The sequence below is a fragment of the Penaeus monodon genome, chromosome 11, assembly GCF_015228065.2.
Source record: "Penaeus monodon isolate SGIC_2016 chromosome 11, NSTDA_Pmon_1, whole genome shotgun sequence".
Taxonomy (NCBI): domain Eukaryota; kingdom Metazoa; phylum Arthropoda; class Malacostraca; order Decapoda; family Penaeidae; genus Penaeus; species Penaeus monodon.
In genome coordinates, this window is record NC_051396.1 from 2,733,991 (window position 1) to 2,753,990 (window position 20,000).

The window sequence follows — 20,000 nt, forward strand, 5'->3', positions numbered from 1 at the left end:
ATGAGTAAGGAATAGACTAGGTAAACACAGCCTTTTGGTGTGTCAGATGTATATGATTTTTATTTATTTAAATTTTCTGCCGCGTATTCAAAATATAGCGATGGCGTGAGGAGGCTTGGAGGTAAAGCCCCCAGGTAAGACATCAAAGGTCCTATGGCGCTATGGTAACGTAGAGTATCAAAAGAGGTTAGGAATGAGTTAATGGTTAGGGTAAAGTTACAGGATGGACGGTACTGGAGGGTAGTGTGGTAGTGAAAAGGGCAGAGAGGGGAAGCTGACGGGGTATAGTATAGGCAAAGGTAAGAAGGGGAAGGAGTTATGGGAGCATTATGATAAACGTATTGTGGCAAAAACGGCAAAAATGAGTTAACGATCAGGATAAGTGGACAGAACAAGGGGGTGACGAAAATAAAAAGGAAAGGAGATGAAAAGACGATGCAAAAGTAGTTGAGGCGAGGGCTGATCCCAGATGAAACAGAAGGGCAAGATTTTCTTCACATCTCCTTCTCCTCAAAATATTTAAACTCCATTTGAATGCTTTCTCCTCTTCCATTGCTCTTTCTTCCTCGTCTCTCTCTCCTTACTCCTCATCTTCTTCTTCCTCTATCTGCACTCCCTCCTTTATCTCTGTTCCTCTTTTCGTCTTTCTTCTTTTCCGATTTCCTTTTTTTCTTCGTTACTCTATTTTCTAGCTCCTCTTTCGACTCTTCCTTCTCCACTGTTCCTCTTTCTACTTTCTCTCCCTTCTCGTACTCCTCCTCCCCTCTACCATTTCCTCTCTCACTTCCTCCTTTTCCCTCTCCTCCTTTTTCTCCTTCTCCTTCTTCTCCTCCTATTTTGAAATATGATTAAATTCAACACGATATAACAGTATGTTCTACAATGAGTAAATAGCATGGCCATGTTTCTCTTCCTTTGGTATACACTAATATTCTTTTACTTGACCATTGACGTCTTGCACTTTTATTTTGCTTTGTGACGAATAACTATTAGCCACTTCAGGTTGAGTACGCGTGCGCACACACACAAAGAGAGAGAGAGAGAGAGAAGAGAGAGAGAGAGAGAGAGAGAGAGGAAAGAGGAGAGAGAGAGAGAGAGGAAGAGAAGGAGAGAGAAGGGAGAGAGAGAGAGAGAGAGATGGGGAGAGAAGAGAGAGAGAGAGAGAGAGAGAGAGAGAGAGGGAGAGAGAGGAGAGAAGAGGAGAGGAGAGAGAGAGAGAGAGAGAGAAAGAGGAGAGAGAAGGAGAGAGAGAGAGAGAGAGAGAGTAGAAGGAGAGGAGGAGAGAGAGAGGAATGAGAGATTGGAGAGAGAGGAGTGGAGAGAGAGAGAGGAGAGAGAGGAGAGGAGAGGAGAGAGAGGGAGAGAGAGAGAGGAGAGAGAGAGAGGAGAGGGGGGGGGGGGGAGAGGAGGAGAGGGGAGAGAGAGAGAGAGAGAGGAGGAGAGAGAGAGAGAGAGAGAGAGAGAGAGAGAGGAGGGAGGAGAGAGAGAGAGAGAGAGGGGGGAGAGACGGAGAGAGAGAGAGAGAGAGAGAGAGAGAGCGAGAGAGAGAGAGAGACGGAGAGAGAGAGAGAGAGAGAAGAGAGAGAGAGAGAGAGAGAGAGAGAGAGAGAGAAAGAGAGAGAGAGAGAGAGAGAGAGCATGGTTCAAATCCCTTCCCTACTCCTCTGGCAGGGGCGAGGGGTCCTGCAGAGACAAGAGCCTGAAATTGCTGAAAGGCAAGTCAAACCGAAAGAGAGGGAAGAACGAGGAAAAGCTAGTTCTATATGGTTTATGTCTCCAATATTTCCTTTTCTCGTTTTTCTTGTCTTTGTCCGTTTCGCTTCGGGGAAACCTGTCGAGGAGGAGGTCGCCCTCGTTCTCGTCCTCCCGCCCCTCCACTCGTCCTCCCCTCTCCTCTCTGGTTCCAGCCTCTCCTTCTTCGATTCCCTTGCTTGCTCCTCCTCCTCCTCCTACGCCTTCTTCGCCTCCGTTGTTCGTTTGCAGTTCAGGGGCTTTACTTTCTTCGGTTCCTTCAGGCGGGGAAGGTTCTGTAAGAGGTCCTGCTTCAGGATCTTCTTCCTGGAGGGAATGTGTAGCTTCGTCTTTCTCTTTTCCACGACGGGCCCACGAGTAAGAAAATTCCTGTTGGTGGTCGTCTCCTGACTCGCTGGAAGTACCATAGTCTCCATGCTCTGCAAGATTCATACATACATATTGTATCGTTAAGGAATACTTATGAACCATGAAATCACGTTGCTGAATCAAGACCGTTTGATAATTGGCCTTTATGGAAAACAAAGATATATCAGTCCTCATCACACACACACACACACAAACCTGCAATGCGAGAAACAGCTTCGTGAATATCCACTGCAAACTGCACGAGATCAACAACGTTGTCCCATCCCGGCGAATCCCCGGTGGGCGTGTGAAGAAACTGGAAGAGGTTTTCATTATCTTCCCCGTCGTAGGTGTCTTCGCCGTTGTCTCCGTAGTCATCTTCGTCATTGTCTCCGTAGTCGTCTTCGCCGTTGTCTGTCTTCGAAGTTATCTCCGTGGTCGTCTTCGTTCTCATCGCGTTTCTGGCGTCGGAGCCGAAATGCGTCGCCAACGTTTCCATCTGGGAAATTATGCGATTTAAGTCCTTTATGGATCGTGTCTAGCCAATGGTCTCTCCTTCCTATGAAGATGCTCAAATTATCATAGTACTAGCCATGGTAATGATAATAGTAATTACAATAAAGTTAAAAGGCAAAATAAGAAATATAAAGAAAACAATAATAAAAATAATGATGATACTGATAGTAATATTAACGGTATTGTTAATGACAATAATGATTATAATCAGATTAATAGAATCATTGTATTAATCCAATAACCAAAAAACAACAACAGAAACAATAATAATGATAATAGTAAACATAACAATTATGATTATTATGATAACTATTATAATAATAATAATAACAATAATTGTGTAGTAATAATCATGTTCAACGTATGAGAAGGTGTTCTAAAAGCAGCAAACTTTGTTATGATGAATTATTACAAAGAAATAAGAATTCATAGCTGAGACCTTGAAGTTCAAATGTAAAATATTTTCTCACGTTGCTATTCTCTTTCTGTCTGTCTTTCCTTTTAGGTCGTTCTCATTCTCTCCCTCTCCTTCTCGCACCATCTGTGTATTGTCCTTCTCTCTCTATTGCTACATTTTCCCACTCCACCTTTCTCTCTCATTTCTCCCATTCTCTATTTACCTATCTCGTCTTTTCTCTGTATTTGTCTCTGTCTGTTTGTCTGTCTGTCTGTTTCTCCACGCTTTCTGTCTTCCAGAGCATAATTTATTAATAATGTATCAATTCTTTCTTACATCTACACATATACAGAAATACCTTTATGTATGCAGAAACCCACATAAATGAGCAAACAGTAAATCAGTCATACCCAGGCAAACACACCCACAAACACGCGTAAATACAAACATACAAGACTCATACTCACACATAAAGATACTACAAGATCCGTACACAAAAACAAAAGCTTACATTCAAATGAATAAACAGACATAAACCCGCATATACAAGACTCACGCAAACATGAATAAACGCAAACAAATACACAGGAACCCGCACAGAAACCACAATAACTATAACAATAACAATAACAATAATAATAATAAATTGATACTAATAATGATAATAAGAAAACAACAACAATAACAACAACAACAATGAAAATATTTCTGCTCCACACACTGACCTGACATCCGTTTATGCAGATCTAGAAAGGCATCCATCGCTTCCCAAAAACTTTCAGGGTCAGCCATCCAAGGCCTGCCTTCGTTGATGTCATCGAAGTCCTCGGAATTACTGACTTCACAGACTCCAACGGTTGACGTCGTCAGGAAAAGGATCTGGAGAGTGAGAGGAAACAATGATGGAGAGAATATAATTTTTGCCCTTCGTCTTCTTGATAAGGAAACATATACTTGCCGACAACATACACCTTTCAACCCACACTTACTTGTTCAGTTTAACACAGCCATCTAATGTTGATATTACTATTTCTTGTTTCAATTATTCACTTTGTATTATCCGTGATCTGTTGCTGTTTTCCATCGTAAATGAACTAAGTGAAAAAAATGCCACTGCACTTAGCAGAAACTAAATCCCTATTGCTCCAGCCACCTCCATGTAAATTCACAAACATCGAAAACCTTCCTAACCCAGAGCTTCGTCAAATCGGTGTTCTGAGCAGCTTTGGGTGATAAGGCCTATGACGTCACTTGGCGAGGCTGAGAACGAAAGAGGGGGGGGGTAGAGAATGGTAGGCTAAGATTAAAGGAAACTGTAGTTAACTGAACAAACACTAAAGTAATTTTAGATGCTGGCTAATTCCGGCGATTTGAATATTGGTGTTACAGGCGATGATTCACAGCGATAATTTGCAGGTATATATCGTATATTTTTACCTGGTTCAGTGTTATATTTCCTCATACTTATATAGACTTTGCCTCACCCGACCGCTGAATTACCCCCTACCCGATCTCCGTGGGCATTTGCCACGATCTATTTTCTCTATTTCTGACGTTTTTCTTCGCCTGCACTAATTACTCCATGTATCTGTGATTTTAGTTTCTATCTTTCTTGACAAAAGTATCACTCGATTTTCCCTATTTTAGTGCGATCATTATGCAAATGCATACCAAATATTGCGTGATGCACAGCTCTCTTATCGTCAACTTATTTTCGGTCAATTCTGTTCAATGCATGTAATATTTTCCTCGTAATACGTGGTTGTGTGAAACGGAAACTAACCTTACGTACAACATACACTCACCTACAACACTCACCTACACACATACTACACACAATTTCACCTTTCTTCCACAGTTAAACATTTTTACCTAAATAAGATACACTGTTCCTCTCACGCTTATATCTTGCTCTTATATAAAACATTACTAGGACATCAAAGGCAATTTTCATTAGCCACTTACGGTCCATAACAGTCTAGACTCGTGTTCTCCACTGAAGAAAAACATCATAGCACAATCATAAAACAGCCAAATTCACACTTATATAACTTAGAAGTACAAGTTTGGTGAGAGATTTTCTGTTTGTTTTGATCACCAAAGCTTATGGATAGATTGAATAGAGAGGAAAGTCGTTGTTGCTGTGAATAAGATTGACGTTTAGAAATCACTTCCGCCATCTATTGAGCTGAAGTAAAACGGATCTATATCTGTCACGCTTCTCGCCTGCTTATTCCATGAGAGTTATTTGCCTTTGCCTTTGTGTGTGTGTGTGAGAGAGAGTTCATCACTTCTATAGACCAACGTCTGCAGGCATATAAAGATATATCAAGTAAATTTAGCTTCTTCAATCACCTGAAAGAACTATCTTCAGACGACCTTCAGGCTGCAGCAGAGCAATTACTTAAGTCTTATCCAGATGACTTGGATAAAACTTTGGCTGATGAACTTGTTCAGTTTGTGGCATTTGTCAACATATTCGCAGATGAGGAACCAGGGAATATTAGCCCTGAGCATTTCTTGCATAGATTTATTATGGACAAGGGTGTGCAGGACACTTTTCCAAATATTGAAATAGCTCTAAGGATATACCTTGTTTTGATGGTATCTAACCGCAGTGGTGAGCGCTCCTTTTCAAAACTAAAGCTAATTAATAGATTACGGACATCTATGAAGTAGAAACGACTTGTGAATCTAGTGACCATGAGCATAGAGTCAGATATACTGCGTGAATTGGACTTCAAAGACATCATACACGACTTTGCTACACGAAAATCCAGAAAAGGGACCGGACTTTAATGTATTGACAGTTGGTGTAAAAAATGACAAATATGATGTAAATTTTCTGTTTGATTATTTTTTTTTTATGTAAATTTTGTGTTTCTTTATTAATCACATACCATGTACCTTTATTACATATTAAATGTATTATATCATTGAAAAACTAGTCTTTATTTAATACCTTTTTGCTTTCCTGACACATTATATAGTAGGCCTATAGTAGCTTGTTAAGGTCGAAGGTTACTAGTCTGCGGTATATGTTATAGGGAAATTGGAAAGGGGCCTCCCTTCCAACTGGGCCCCAGGCCCCTCACACACCTAATCCTGTATATATATGTATATTGTTACGCCGACCGCCTCGTCTCTCTGCCACTAACACAAGTGCCCGAAACGACGTTTCAAAGCCTCCGCCATGCTGGTGTAAGAGGCATGTTGGGATGCCGGCAGATGCCCCAACACTTCCACCGCGGGGCCCCTTAGCGCTGTTACCAGCTGCAGGGCCTTCTCTTCCTGGCTCCAGCCCTGGGCAGATGCCAACATTTCAAATTGGGCGACATATGCCTCCCATGCCACCTTCCCGTCGTACTTAGCTGGCTTACGGTTCACAAAATGTCTGGAGGCCGAGGGGCTGCAGGGTGGAGAACGCGTGCCGTGAACTAACACACCTGGGGGGGAGGAAGGGGGTGAGGGAGGTGGGTTGACCGGGTCCGAGTTTGCCGCCACCTATACTCAAGGGAGCGGTTCCGATGGGTCCCCAGCCTTCTGCAGCGACCACTGGCTCCGACACGACGCTGCGAGGCCCAGGGGTTTCCTGCCACGGACCCCAGTAAATCTGACACTCTGGCCTCTGTTGCCAGAACCTCGTCTGCCTTCTCTGCTTGCAATGTTACTACCTCGTGACGCCGCCTTTCCGCCTTCACTTCCTCTCTCAGGCCCTGAACCTCGCCCTTCAGAGTCTGCACCTCCTCCATCAGTTCACTCTTCACGCTGTTGCAGGCCTTGTCGGTGTACTGCTGAGTTTCCATCTTCACAGTTGCAAGATTGCTCTGTAGCACCTCAACAAGTTGGCAGAACTGTTCCTCTGCCTTCCTTGCCTGCATCTCGACGAGATGGTGCGCCTGCTCGCGTGCCCTCTGTGCCTGCTCTTCTGCCCTTTGTGCCATTTCCTCCCTCATACCGGCCAGCATGGCAGTGATCAGGTCCATCTGGCTCGGCTTCACCTCACTCTGCCTGCCTCAGTCATAGCCTCCTCTCCCTCATGGCTGCTGCCATCTTTGGACGACATGATAAATCGGCGCTCTCACTGATCAAATATCAACAAATCCCACTCCTGACACCATTTGTTACGCCGACCGCCTCGTCTCTCTGCCACTAACACAAGGCAGGCTAGGCAGACGGCGTGTTATCCACAGGGTCGTGAACACTGAACAGCTCCAAGAGGCACCGAGCACCACAGCGTCCCAGAACACCACGAGGGGAAACGCCAAGTGGCGAGGCAGGGCACGAAATAAACACAAAATGACAGTCTTTCCTTTATTTACACAAGTTATTTACCCGTACACTTTTCTATAGGCACAATACAGGGGGGAACCGCATGTCACACTGCACGATACAGCTTATAACAGGGCAACACAGTTTATATCAGGTCACAAGGGCACACACGAGGTCTTCACAGGAGCAGCACCCAACCGCGTCTCCTGGCTTGTTCCTCCGCTCCTCCGCTCACAGCCAGCTGCGTCATGTTTGCCCAGGATCCTTTTCATGTTAACACACGTTTCGCACAGAGACAAAGGCCCACTGGCGTAGCAATATATATATATATATATATATATATATATATATATATATATATATATATATATATATAGTAATATATATAAAATATATATATATATATATATATATATATATATATATATATATTATATATATATATATAATGTTGACGATTCTATATGTATTTTATTTATCATTAGGCTTATTCACTGTAATTTTCACTCCTCTGCAATTACCCTCTATTACCACCCTGTACATAATACTTTTGCTTAACTGCAGTTTGTATATTTTTAATCAACATACTACATATTTTCCCTTGATGTTATGCTGTAGAAAACTAGCGAAATTAGAAAGTTTCCCTTATATATTTTACATTTTCTGTGACAACAAAAATGCCACGTTTTCTTTGAACTGCGTAATATATGGAAGACTATTCTGTAAATTCATTCACCGGATCTGTGCATGGTAGAGATTGACTTGATAATAATGATAGTGATAGGGAAAAATGAACACTTGATAATTTACATTATATATTTTTGCACGGTCATAACTATCCCCAAACTGAAAAAAAAAGTTCTAAAATATGCTGTATTGGGTGAACAGTTAACTCCCCTTTTAATTTTCAAACAATTATATATATATATATATATATATATATATATATATATATATAATATATATATATATATATATGTGTGTGTGTGTGTGTGTGTGTGTGTGTGTGTGTGTGTGTGTGTGTGTGTGTGTGTGTGTGTGTGTGTGTGTGTGTGTTGTATATATAAAAATATATATATATTTTTTTTTTTTGTGTGTGTGTGTATAATATATATATATATATATATATATATATATATATATATATATATATAATATATATATATATATATATATATATATATAATCTATCAGTTCTAGCGTTTTCACTAAATTCTTATTAGAGCGTCTACCTTAGTTGTAATGGACTTCCGATACTTCAGAACCTTTGAACCGAAAAACTTCGTACAAGATCGCGAGGTCTTTAAGTAGGCTTAATGTGAATATCTTACAAGGAAATTATTGAAACTGATTGATTTATCTTATTTCAACCCACTTTCTCTCTCTCTCTCTAGGAACAGTTACTCGTCAGAAGTTTAATGAAACAAAAGCTGGAAGGATTTTGATGAATGGTTTTTCATCCTTAGAGAGGGAAATAATCTTTGGAGATCTGAGGTTCAAGGACTACCCAGAGAAATTAATATTGTAAATGGTAGGTGTACTTAGTAAAAATATTTATATCCATAATAATAACAATAAGGGTTATATTACTTATAAAGACAAACTATTCGACTTAGAGATATAAATTTCCGACTCGTATCATGACTCCATAGGCTTTGTTGGCAGCGTTGGTCTTCGTGTCCCATTTCCGCGTGACAGGATATAAACCTTCTATGGCATCGGGAAGAAAAAAGAGTTAAAAGGTATTTCTTTGACATTTGCTCGTGTTTGGGCGGTGCACGAGTGTTCTACGAGGAGATAACGTCACCCTCTCTCTCTCTCTCGAGGTCAAAGGTCATTATAAACGGAATCAAATCGCTACGCTGGTTTTGGTTGGCCAACTCGGTAGTTGTAATAAATGTTCTTTCTATTGGTATTTTCTACTTATTGACTTTCAACGAAAGTCAGCAAAGGTTAACGTTGCAAGTATATCGAATTTTAAAATTTTTAAGTCTATTTGAATCATTCTATATCAAAAAGGCTAATGATTATTAATAGTCAATTACTGAGGACTTTCTGTCAACATTTTTTATTCCTGAAGAGAAAAGAGAGAAATGTTAACATTATCATTATTGAGAATATTTGAGAAAAGAAACTGCATAATTTGATTTCAAAATAATTATAATTAGTAATTGTTAACATTCGTAGTAACCGGATTGGGTTGTTGTTTTGCTGTTATTAGTCTCTTGTGTAATTAGTAATTATCTGTAATTAGTCAAATAATTAGACAAATTGGTTAATTTGTCCTTACCTTCATAATTTCAAGGAGACGGTAACAAGATAATGACCACTCACAGAGAGAGAGAGAGAGAGAGAGAGAGAGAGAAAGAGAGAAGTGAGAAGAGAGAGAGAGGGAGGAAGGGAGGGATAGAAAGGGGGGGGATGAGGAAGGGAAAGGAAGTGCGAGGGAAAAAAGTGTTCGAATGAATTTAGACACGTAAATTATCCAATATATCATTAAGCTAAGTATTACAACAGTGGTGTTCGTTTTTTGCCTTTGATGTATTAAAAGCTTTTTTTTTTCTTTTCTTTTCTTTTTTTCTTTTTTTACCTTCATTAACAATTATTTTGTTTAAATAGAATATGAATGGAAATGAAGATGACAGTATATCGTAGACGTTAATTGTAAAAATCAACCAGGAGGCAAACGAGAACACAATAGTACAATTCAAAGATCTGACGTTAAATATTACAGCTGAAATGTAGAAATGCTATGAAATATTGACACCAAATATGTTTATCGTCATTAATGAACTACACATCATTAGCCAATAGCGAAGCAACTAAAATGTGGAATAAAACAACTCAAAATACTGAAAAAATTACATGGCATAACCTTAACGATGATAATTGTATGTATATATATATATATATATATATATATATATATATATATATATATATTTATATATTTATATATATGTGTGTGTGTGCGTGTGTGTGTGTGTGCGTGTGTGTGTGTGGGTGTGTGTGTGTGTGTGTGTGTGTGTGTGTGTGTGTGTGTGTGTGTGTGTGTGTGTGTGTGTGTGTGTGTGTGTGTGTGTGTGTGTGTGCAACTACTTCAAACATCCTTTTATTTTCAGTGTGCTTTGTAAGTGTCAGCAATTAGAAACGTTATTGATAAGCATGGCTTATTACAATTATAAATCCCTGACATATTATTAGCGATCGAGACGACTAGCTAGAACCTAATAATAATAATAAAAATAATAATAATAATAATAATAATAATAATAATAATAATAATAATAATAATAATAATAATAATAATAATAACGGTACTATTGATAGTAACATTAATAGTAATAGTAGTAGCAACAGTAGTGGCGTGAGAGAAAAGTAATCTACCAAATGAAAATAAAGATGAAAAAAAAAGATGGTACAGTTCATTCTATTACTACTGCTATTTTCACTACTATTAGTATGACTACCTTACTGGTAATAAGTATAATTAAAGATACGTCACTAAAAAATATTTGATACAATTTGTTCAAAATAACGACTTTGAAATAATTGACGTATCTATTGTGTTCTAATGACTTAACGGTTAATAAGATTTGAATGATATTGAATATGGTAAGTGCACCTGCTATAGTAAAAATAGAAATATTAATATCAACAACAATGGCAATAATTAAAGAGTAAAGGTTAGACTAATGAGAAGAAAAAAAGTCAATTTGGAAATAACCAATGTTTCTTGACAGTTGTTTGGTACTGGTTTTGCTATCGGCCGTTGTTTTCACTGATAATTCATCGCTTATAATCGAAATATCTTTTAAAGTAGCCTCCGGGCTAGTACATTGGTAACGTGTCGGCCTCTCATCCGAGGGGTCGGCGGTTCGCGCCCCGCCCAGGCGCGAGAAGTTGCAATTGTCGCCCGGAGGTTACTGCTGTGGCTGGGCACCACGGCGGGTAAGGACTAGGTTCAGCCGAGTCAGCACCAGCTGACACACGTGAGCGAGTCGGCATTAGTCGACACAGGCCGGGCTCCCCTCATAGCCCGGGCGAGGCTAAGCTTCGCATATCGGACTTATCCTTATCTTTAAAGTTTTGGATTCATGCAATGAAAAATATTGAAAGTGCAAAGATTCTTCATTTTTTGATAAAGAAAAAAAGATCATACTCCATTACTGACGATTTCCTGCCAAAGATATATTTGTGATAATATAAAAGCTAATATAAATTCATATTATTAATGTGAATTATGCAGAAAAAAAATCCCTAAATAATATGTTTAATAAATGATAATTGCAAACTGTCATAAGATTACTCCTCATGGTGAAAATTCTGTAATAACTTTAATAATAACAATGTTAAAACACAATTAAGATCATTTTCATATTTGACTTTACGAAATGCACACATAAATACATACATTGTCAATACAATGAAGGAGTCAGACCTAAAATCAGGATTAATCTAACGCAAATATTAAATCGTGTTTATTTTAACCACATTCAATATTTGTATGTGTGTACTTTATATATTTACGTTATATTCAGATACGTTTATGTGTGTGTGTTCATCCTAAGGGTTTCAACAGTAAGACCATATTTTTTGCACTTCACGGCCATTTTATTAAGTAAATCAACTGGGCATGATCACGAATCACATTATAACCATAATAATGATACATGGAACCGAGTCACACTACCCGGGTCAATACAATGACAAACTGTACCCTGTTCCTCGACTAGCTTAATTCCACAGCATTCCCCGACTCGGTGATATTATTTACAAAACATAAACACACAAACAAACACACAAATTAACAAACATACACATACATAAATATACATATATGTGTGTCTGTGTGTGCGTAATTCAGTCATTCAATTCCACTTATAATTTACGCTCAGAAGTATACAATTCCTTTTAATGTACAATAAGTTCCATGGTTTGAAGATAGCATTGGGAAAATGTAACTCGTTTAAATTCACATCAGCCTTATCATATTATCATAGTCAATGAAATTCTTCATACTTTCCTAACAAAGAATTGAATATATAATGGAACAGAGAAGCCTTATCTACATCACAGTATTAATAAAACTACGAAAGGTATTGAACTCTCTACCCTTAAGTTCAAAGGACATTTTGATATCATTGTTAAGGGTATTTCCTCAGTTTCAGTTCACTTTTTTTTTTTTTTTTTTTTGTTTTTTAATGACTATCTGTACTTTTATTGATCATATAACATCCATTAATCTATCTAGTAATCTACAGTTATGTCTTATTTGCTTGTCAGCAAGGAATAGGATTAACACTATGATCTTAATTGTGTATTTGATTACCTTCTGCAGTAGGAAATTTAGACAGCTAGTAGCAGCTAGTAATAAAAATGAGTAAGGGATCGACTAGGTAAACACAGGCAGAAACAGAACGAATACCTCCTGGTGTGTCACATATACATGAGGTTCTTACAACAATAAAAATGATAAATTAGCTTTGCAGGTAAAATTGCTTTTCAAGTGGAAGGCTCAGGAACAGTATGATAGTCTTTGTCCCATTCTTAAAATCTCTCCATTGAGATGAAACAGAAGGGCAAGATTTTCTTCACATCTCTTTCTCCTCAAAGACTTTTAACTCCATTTGAATGCTTTCTCCTCTTCCATTGATCCATCTCCTCCCTCGTCCATCTCTCTCTTTCTCCTTCCTCCTCCTTTTCTTCCTCTTCTTATTCCTCTATCTGCCCTCCCTCCTCCACCTCTGCTCCTTCTTCTTATCTTTCTTTATCGCCTTTCGAGTTCCTTTTCTTCCTTTTCTTTTTCTTCTTCTTTCTTCCTTACTGTATCTTCCACCACCTCTTTCTCCTCCTTCGTCTCTTCCTCCTCCACTGTTCCTCTTCTCCTTTTCCCCCCTTTCTCCCCCTTCTTCTTCTTCTTCTACTTCTCCTTCTCTTCTCCTTCTCCTCCTCCTCCTCCTCCTCCTCCTCCTCCTTCTTCTCCTTCTTTTCTTCTTATTTTTCTTCTTATTCTCCTCCTCCTCCTTCCTCCTCTTCCTCCTCCTCTCATCATCATCATCATCATCATCAAACCCACATCTTAACATTTCTCTCATCCACTTCCTTCCATATTTCCCTTCCATCCTGAGTGCTCTCATCCACATCCTCTCTCTGTCTCCTTTCCCTCTCCGCTCAGTCATATCCTGCAACAGTCTGCAATGAGCGTCCTGCAACTGCCTACGTCGAGTTCTGTGGAGGCTGCAGCTCGTCGAGGTCTGTGTCAGGTCTACAAATAGCGAAGTCCTGATGTATAAGACTTTCTCTCTTTTCTCCTGTAGGTGGGCGGTTCCTCTTGAAGAAGCCAGCCTGAGGAGAGGGGGAGGAAGTTAGGGAGAATAAAGCGATTAAGAATTAGGAGAGGGAATGAGGGAATAAAAAAAAGGAGGAAAAATGTGGAAAGAATGAATGGATAAGAATAAGGGGGAGAATGTGGAAAGGGAATGAGCAAGACAAGGGAATAAATGAATAGTGTAACTAGGCATGTCAGTGCATATTTTACATACGTCTCTCTTGGCATGCCATCACGTTGATATATATTATTTACTGCGTACATACAGAGACTATACCCACACAAAATACCCAAAAGCATAAAAAAGATATAACTTTAATAAAAGGCTTCTACCCACCCTCCACAACCCTGCGATGATGAGCAGGATGATGACCAGAGCGAAGAGAATCGCCAGCAGGAGAATCCACAGCGGAATGGAATCGAAGCCCATGCTCTGTGCGAAAGAAGGTTCAAACGGGTCACTCCTGTGGTTCAGAGTTTTGTTGTTGTTGTTTTTATTATTGTTGATGTTGCTATAACTGCTATCATCATCATCATTACCACCACCACCATCATCACCATCATCACCATTGTGATAATTATCATTATCATCATCATTATCATCGTATCATATCATATCATCATTATTATCATTATCATTATCATTGTTTTAATTATTGTTGTTGTTTTCTCGTTATTACGATAGTAATCATTGCCACTGATACTATTTTTGACATAATTATAACTTAATCTGAACTAATATCAATATCACCATTGCCATTACAATCACCAACGTTGTTATTATGATCATCAATATTAATAATTACAATTATTACTATTATTACAGTCGAGTAAAAAAATTAATTAATGGATAAAGGCATATATGAATAAATAGATATATAAATAGATAGATAGATAGAGATATAAGTAAATAAATGAATAAATACACAAGTAGATAAACTAACAAATAAACAAAAAAAATACATACACAAGTTAAGAAATAGAGAAAGAAAGAAAATGAGAAAGAAAAAAAGAAAAAGAGAAATAAATAAACATAACCTAACACAACAACATGATTAGGCAACAGTTCTCATCAGTTCTCTCCTACCTGAGGGCTAATGAGAGCCACATAGGTCTCTGCAGTAGCAATGGGATTAATCAGTATATTGCCCCTCTGGTTGACATTCACACGAGCAGCAGACAGGAGCCGAAACATGCGATATCCAAGCTGTTATAAGGACAGAACAATGTTATATTCGTGAAGTGTGTGTGTGTGTTGTCGTGATGTTTTCGAGTGTGTGTCATAAAACTGGGGCATTCATTTAAAGGAGGATTATGTCAGTATAGATGTTAAACTTCATGGATAGTGTGTGTGTGTTATCGTGGTGTATTTTTATTCATAAAACTGAGGCATTCGTTTAATGAATTATATTAGTACAGAAATAAAACTCCATGAACAGCGTGTGTGTGCTATCGTGACGTATTCGAGTATATGTCATAAAACTGGGGACTTTCACTTTTAAGAAGGGAATGGCATTATTACGAATGAATGTTATATGTAACTGGCATTTTTACGTACCTGCTCGAGTTCTCTTATGGCTATATAACTTGGTATGATAATTCTGACTCTCTCTTCGGCCGGGAGCAGGGGTATGTCACACCTGAAAAAAAAAAAAAAAAAAAAAAAAAAAAAAAAAAAAAAAAAAAAAAAAAAAAAATATATATATATATATATATATATATATATATATATATATATATATATATATATATATATATATATACATATATATATACATATATATATATATATATGGTACTGATGGTTATGGTACATTGTTTAATTATTATTTCATTATATTATATTTGGATAATTCTTTGTTTTTCTTTTTGTCTCGAGTACTCATCTCTCTGTCTCTCTTACTAGCTGTATGTCTGTGTCTGTGTGTGTCTGTGTCTGTGTCTGTGTCTGTCTCCCTCTCCCTCTCCCTCTCCCTCTCTCCCTCTCCCTCTCTCCTCTCCCTCTCCCTCTCCCTCTCTCCCTCTCTCCCTCTCCCTCTCTCCCTCTCCCTCTCTCCCTCTCCCTCTCTCAACATCGCGTAAAGCCTCACGTTATTCTGCATCTGGGCTCATCGCAGAATATCAGTTTATGAAGCGAGTCGTTCTGGCTTTGTCTGTGAACGAAAAAGGGTGTAAAATCAGTATTAATTTTTATTCGAGATTACTGAATAAACAAGGTAATTTGATATTCTACAACATATTCCCTTTGCCTCTGTCTATCGATCCATCCATCTATATATCCATCCATCCATCCATCCATCTATGTATCCATCCATCCACCTATCTCTCTATCGTAAGCCTACAACAATACAAAGAGTAATAACTTAACACAGTCTTTAAAAAAAAAAAGCCTTACGGTTTAGCCCTGTCACTATTTGGGATGGTCGCCGGCGTGTCCTGTCCCTCAGAAAATGGTGCATTGCCGTAATAGTTGTAGCTGTAGTAGTAGTAGTCCTGGTAGTCTGTATAATAGTCGGTGTTGAGGTATTGAGTGGTAGGGTAGTCTGTAGTGGTAGGTTCTTCCGGTGCCCTCTTGCGACGACCTGGGAAAGGGGGTCGTGAGGATGCGTTAGTGGATGGGGGAAGGGCACGTCGCTTTGGCCGTTGCTGTTGTTAGGTAAGATAATTAATGATAATATTTAATGATAGTAATAATTAATGATAATAATTAATGACAATGATAATTATTGATAATAATTAATGATAATAATGATAGTAATAATTAATGATAATAATAATAATGATAATGATAGTAATAATGATAATATCAATAATAATAACAATACTAATGATGATGGGATAGAGGGAAATGAATGAGAACTGCAAGGGAATATGCTGACAAATAGCGGGGTTTTTATCATTAGTGTGATCGCAATGGCAGCAGAGACGTTGGTGTTTTAACGACAACAAAACAACAGGAGAAGCATCAGCAGAAAATAAAATGACAATGACAATAATTATGATGATAATAATTATCATATTAATGATTATGATACTATTATTATTATTATTATTATTATTATTATTATTATTATTATTATTATAACAATAATAATAACAGTAATGATGATGATGATGATGATGATGATGATTACTTTAATTATTATTATTATTATAATTATTATCATTATCGTTGAATCATTATATCATTATCATTATTTTCATTATTATTTCACAGTTATCATTATTATTATCATTATCATTTTATTTTATTATTATTATTATTATTATTATTATTATTATTATTATTATTATATTATTATCATCATTATCACTATCATTATTGTTTTATTATTACCATTATCTTTATCTTCATTACTATTATTCATTATCAATGGTATCATTATCATCATTATCATTACCATCATCATTACCATCATAACTACTATTACAATTATTACTAAATGTTTTTTTCCTTTTTTTCATTACCATCACGAATACATCACAACGTACTTTGAACCTCGTCCGACTCCCATTCAACAAAGGCTGTTTCTTCCCCCTGCGTCAGCGCCAAGTGAGGGAGAGTAGGGAGATAGTTCCCGTGACTTGGCGGCTAAAGGGAGAGAGAAGGGGGAGAGAATTATTTGGGATACATTGAAGATAAAAGGGGGGTGGGGTTGTGGGGGGGAGTGTGTGTGGTGTGTAGATAGGTAGAGAGATAGATGGATAGATCTTATTTTATATTATAAATTCACGTATCATATCAGACATGTCATATATTTTTATATGACTGCATTTCTTTTCTTTTTTTTGTATCACCTTGTGACCCTCACCACTATCTTCATTTCTCTATCCACATCTTGCCCATCTTACCTTATTACATAGACAAACAAAAGCATTTACAATTCACTGTAATTATACAAAAAAAAGACACTGCAGTTTATATCTCTCCCATCGATTCAAGTCACAGGCGTTCAGAAGGACTAACATTATCATTTCTCCCCTCCGATTCACAAGTCACAGGCCTTCAGAAGGACTACCATAAAACGTACCTCCAGTGACAGTGGATTTATCGGCAGCTTCGAGCACCTGGCGGGTCCGGAAATCACGGGTTGTCGGTACAGGTAAGTGACTTGCCTTCCGCTGGCGAAAATCGGGAGCAACAGTTCCAGCTGGAAGAGCGAGGCGTGGGTTGGTTCTTGGGGGTTGTTCAGGAGACATGCGGCTTTCGATGTGCGTCTTTTTGTGTGCGTGTGTGTGTGTGTGTGTTTGTGTGTGTGGTGTGTGTGTGTGTGTGTGTGGTGTGTGTGTGTGTGTGTGTGTCACACACACCACACACACACAACACACACACACACACACATAGTATATTATAGTATTATATATATTATCTATATATACATATATATATATATATACTATATACATACACACATACATATATATATATTGTGTATATATTCCATACACATACATATATAAACACATTTACACATACATATATATGCATACATACATACCTAGCCCCCTCCCCACCCCACCTTCCCCACCCTCCTCCCCATCCCCCGGCACAGCGCGAGCCCCACCTTCGTGTTCTTCACCGGCGAAGGACCTCGGTTCTCGAGGAAGAACTCGTGCTGCATCTGGGGCCCGAGGCGCTCGACGGACACCGGCATGTCCTTGGCCCTCGCCTCCTCGATCTCGATCATGGTCGAGGACTGGTTGACTCGGACGGACATCGTGTCTGTCTGTGAGGCGCTGAGGCGGGGGAGAAAGAGAGGCTGGTAAGGGTGTGTGGTCTGTGTGATGCGGTGGAGATGCTACGAATCGCCGGTGGGTTGGGGTTTGGGAGTTCGTTTCCCTCTCTCGGTTACTTTCTCTCTCTTTTTTTCCCTTTCGCTTTCTTTTCTTTCTCTCTTTTCTCTTTTTTTCTCTTTTTTCTTTTTATTTCTTTCTCTCTTTCTCTTTCTTTCTTTCTCTTTCTTTTTCTCTTTCTCTTTATTTCTCTCTCTCTCTCTCTCTCTCTCTCTCTCTCTCTCTCTCTCTCTCTCTCTCTCTCTCTCTCTCTCTCTCTCTCTCTCTCTCTCTCTTTCTCCCTCTCTCTCTCCATACACACACTCATTATCTTTCTCTCTCACTTTCAGTCTACCTAAAAAAAGGTAAATAAATCAATGAATAAGAAAGAAAGAAGGAAACACCAATAAACAATAATAATAATAATAATTCGATAAATAAATTAACTAAAATCCTTAGTACACACAACACACCCCCCCTCATCCACCCTCCTTAAAATACACACATACAAAAAAAAAGTAAAAGAAAAAGTAAAAAATACAAAAAGTCAAAATAAAAAAAAATAATAATAATAAAAAGTAAAAAAAAGTAAAAAAAAAAAAAAAAAAAAAGTAAAAGCCCCCCCCCCCAAAAAAAAGAGTCAAAAGTCAAAAATAAAAAGGTTTCCACGCTCCCTCACCTGGCCGTGTAGAGAACGGATTCCAACGCCGTAGGGACAGCGATGCTGTAGCCGTTGTTCAAGCTGTTGGTGTTGTCAACCCCGTCGCTCGTGGCCGTCAGATTCACGCTCAAGGTCGAGTGTTCGAGTAAGTTCATCAGAGTCTCGGGGTTGTGTGTGAAAACGAGTGTGAAATTCACCTTTGGGGAAGAGGCGTGAGAGATGTGAGGTTTGGGTGGTGGGTGGGAGGGAGGGAGGGAGGGAGGGAGAGGGAGGGAGAGAAAGAGAGACAGAGAGACAGTCAAAGAGACATCCAGAGATAAAGGCATAGAGAGAGAGAGAGAGAGAGAGAGAGAGAGAGACGGAGACAGACACAGAGAGAGAGAGAGTGAAAAAGAAAAAAAAAGAGAGATACAAACACAAGAAAAGCATATCAAAATAAATAAATTCCAAGCAAAACAACACCCAAACTACCCCCCCAACCCAACCCTCCCCCCCCTAAAAAAAACATAAAAAAAAAAAATCAAATGAAATCAACCCACGATACCCACACATCCCCACCCAACGCCACCCACCTCGTCATCCACCTTGATGAAGCTAAACGTACAACAGGAGCGACGTAGGGTTAAGGACGCCGATTAAATTTTGGTAGCGGCAGTCGGGCAGTCGGACCCCCTCCCCCTTCGCCGACAGGTACCTCAAGGGCGTCGGGTGCTGGAGGTGGATCTCGACCGCGTGCGCTGAGTGGTTCCTCACCCGCAGTTGGATACCCACGTCCAGCTTGTCTTTGCCGATTATCAGGGTTTCGCTGAGGAGGAAGGAGGGTGGGTGTGGAAGACGAAAAGAAAGAAAACGAAAAAAAAAGATAATGAGTTAAAAGAAGAGAAAGAAAACGAAAAAAAGAGATAATGAGTTAAAAGAAAAGAAAGAAAACAAAAAAAAAGTAATAAGTT

The 20,000-nt window shown here is 38.7% G+C and overlaps 3 protein-coding genes and 1 pseudogene across 3 annotated transcripts in view; 1 reads left to right on the forward strand and 3 right to left on the reverse strand.

The window, feature by feature from the left end:
* Positions 1–1,574: 1,574 nt before the first annotated feature.
* On the reverse strand, positions 1,575–5,135 carry LOC119579120. Its single transcript, XM_037926853.1, has 4 exons — positions 4,979–5,135; positions 3,739–3,892; positions 2,317–2,599; positions 1,575–2,171 (listed from the first exon to the last, which is right to left on the reverse strand). Exons 3-4 carry the CDS (start codon positions 2,597–2,599, stop codon positions 1,657–1,659), a joined length of 798 nt encoding a protein of 265 aa, XP_037782781.1. The 5' UTR covers positions 3,739–3,892; positions 4,979–5,135; the 3' UTR covers positions 1,575–1,656.
* Positions 5,136–13,311: 8,176 nt separating this feature from the next.
* Positions 13,312–19,798, reverse strand: LOC119578664 (integrin alpha pat-2-like). The gene is made up of 11 exons (XM_037926228.1): positions 19,623–19,798; positions 19,069–19,247; positions 18,182–18,353; positions 17,648–17,767; positions 17,109–17,208; positions 16,012–16,198; positions 15,707–15,769; positions 15,175–15,256; positions 14,704–14,823; positions 13,954–14,049; positions 13,312–13,633 (listed from the first exon to the last, which is right to left on the reverse strand). The coding sequence occupies exons 2-11, from the start codon at positions 19,203–19,205 to the stop codon at positions 13,505–13,507; spliced, it is 1,206 nt and encodes a 401-aa protein (XP_037782156.1). The 5' UTR covers positions 19,206–19,247; positions 19,623–19,798; the 3' UTR covers positions 13,312–13,504.
* On the forward strand, positions 17,868–18,031 carry LOC119579134 (annotated as a pseudogene).
* The window catches only part of LOC119578412 (integrin alpha-V-like), a 23,916-nt gene continuing 23,560 nt past the window's right edge, over positions 19,645–20,000 (reverse strand). Inside the window, exon 14 of the mRNA XM_037925998.1 lies at positions 19,645–19,855. Within this exon, the coding sequence (XP_037781926.1) occupies positions 19,645–19,855 (211 nt within the window). The remainder of the gene's footprint in view (positions 19,856–20,000) is intronic.